At 53.2% G+C, this 2,003-nt stretch overlaps 1 protein-coding gene across 1 annotated transcript in view; it reads right to left on the bottom strand.

Moving 5' to 3' along the window:
- Positions 1-1,439: 1,439 nt before the first annotated feature.
- MYEOV2 (myeloma overexpressed 2) overlaps positions 1,440-2,003 on the bottom strand; it is a 4,634-nt gene continuing 4,070 nt past the window's right edge. The window contains exon 3 of the mRNA XM_010835936.1: positions 1,440-1,717. Coding sequence (XP_010834238.1) covers positions 1,680-1,717 — 38 coding nt within the window. The 3' untranslated portion in view covers positions 1,440-1,679. The remainder of the gene's footprint in view (positions 1,718-2,003) is intronic.

Genomic DNA, 2,003 nt, shown 5'->3' with positions numbered 1-2,003 from the left:
CCCCTTTCCATTCAAACAAGCGGCCGGGGCAGAGGCTGAGGGACAAATGTTTTCCCTCTACCCAGGAAGACCGAGAACTGTAAGGGCAGGGAGAGCAGATGGTTCTTCCAAAGGCCTCCACTAGTCTTCACAGTTCAGAGCATTAAAACAGCTCTTTCTCCAACTTCTTCCCCAAACCCAAATTCCCCAGAGCTCAACCCCAATAACCCACGTGCTTGTTCACGTGGTTTTGACAGGTTCCCTGCATTACGAGCTCTCACTTCCAAGAACCTGCAATTCAACAAGGATCCAGACACCCCACCTTAGCAGACAATACTCTCCAAGTCCTCGCCATGGCCACGAGCGGGGATCCTCCTCCCAGCACCTCCCCTTGTCCGAAAGGGCCTTCCCAATCCTGAGGCCTGAATGGGTGCAGCCCTCACAGCTCACAGACCAAACCGCGGCCACTGCTGATGGCCAAATGCCCCGTCCTTCCCCACAGAGCCTTCCGGGCCTGCTCCAAGGAGCCCACTGAGTAAAGCGGACTGCCCAGTATGTGACCTCAAAAACAGACCCCGAGATACCTCTCCCTGGAGTCAGGCCGTGCAGCTCCTACTGGAAGCCCTGCCGTTAGAGTCTAATGTGGAAGCAGCCTGGGGTCCCAGGGCAGGGCCTCCCGTGATGGGGTCCCCAGGCCCTCCTAACCTGGCCTTTACTGGGATGCTGCCCTCATGTTGGCCCCTTGAGCTGCCCTGGACAACTGGTCCTCCCTGCCGGGGGCCGAGCTCCACCAGGAGGGGCATGCGAAGAGCAGAAGCCCACTCGGCACTCATGAGATGATGATTCTCAGTAAACACGGCTCTTTCACAGCCAGGCCGTCAGGCTGCTCCATTTGGTGGTTCTCACAGTGAGAGGGGACAGCCTGACTCATCCACTAAGCGGCTCTGCTCTGCTCGGAGCTATGGGAACCACCAAGTCGTGTGCCCTGGGTTGTTCCTGATCAAAGACACATTCCTCAAGACTGATGTGAGATCCGAGTTTTCACAGCCATTATCAGCTGCTGAGATGGACCAGTAAGAAACTGCCCCCAGAGACACTAGGCTCTCCTCTGAAATGGACTGAGGCACACATTTCTCAAGTGGGAGGCGTCTCCTTCAGTCATCACCAAGCTGCCTGTTTCCTCAAGCCTCGGGTCTGGGGGCAGCAGCTGCTCTGATGTCAGAGCCGAACACGAGGCCCAACGGGGGAGCCCACGGGGCAGGAGCAGGGTCTCACAGGGTCTCACACAAGCACCACCTCAGCAACTGTGAGCTGTCAGAATCACTCAAGGTCATAACGCAAAAAGCACAGTGTGTGTTTATATGAGGAGACCTGCTTCTCTTAGCATGGAACACACACAGGGGCATACATACGCAGATGTCCAGGGATTGTAACATTCACTCAAAATGCAAGAATCAAAGTTACCCTGTAAGTACTAACATCACTTTATTTTAACTGAAGTTAAGGACAAAAGCTGGCCACAGTCAGAGTTTAACAGGCCTCCTCCAGATGGTTAAAACCTTCTTCTCTTTCTTGGCTAACCATCTCCTAAATTCTAGCAATTCCCACAAGTTCTCTGGAACCACATGAAACTGTCCTTTAAGGAGCCCCACCACACCACCACATGGCGAAGCTCAGCCAGACGCACCGATGGACACACCTCACTGGATATCATCATCGTCAAAGAGATCTTCAAAATCTACAAAATGAACAAAACCACAAATTGATGGTCACACAAGGTCAATAACAGAGAACATAACATAAAGGGGTTATGCGGTCGTTCAAAACCAGAGAGAAAACAGAAGACAATCTGATAAATGACTTTCCCGTGACGGGTTCCCAACTTTACCCAACCAGGGCTGACGCAGCCCAAGAGGACAGCGGTCCAGCGGGCACCTTTAGTTTTGTTTCCATTTAGACGACAACCTCGAGAAAACACGCAGTGTGCTCTGGACTCTGTGGGCGACCCTCACAGCCAGGACTGT

Source organism: Bison bison, unplaced genomic scaffold (assembly GCF_000754665.1).
Source record: "Bison bison bison isolate TAMUID 2011002044 unplaced genomic scaffold, Bison_UMD1.0 scf7180017845594, whole genome shotgun sequence".
Taxonomy (NCBI): Eukaryota; Metazoa; Chordata; class Mammalia; order Artiodactyla; family Bovidae; genus Bison; species Bison bison.
Note: the sequence above shows the minus strand (reverse complement) of the source record. Positions and strands in the feature narration are given on the sequence as shown.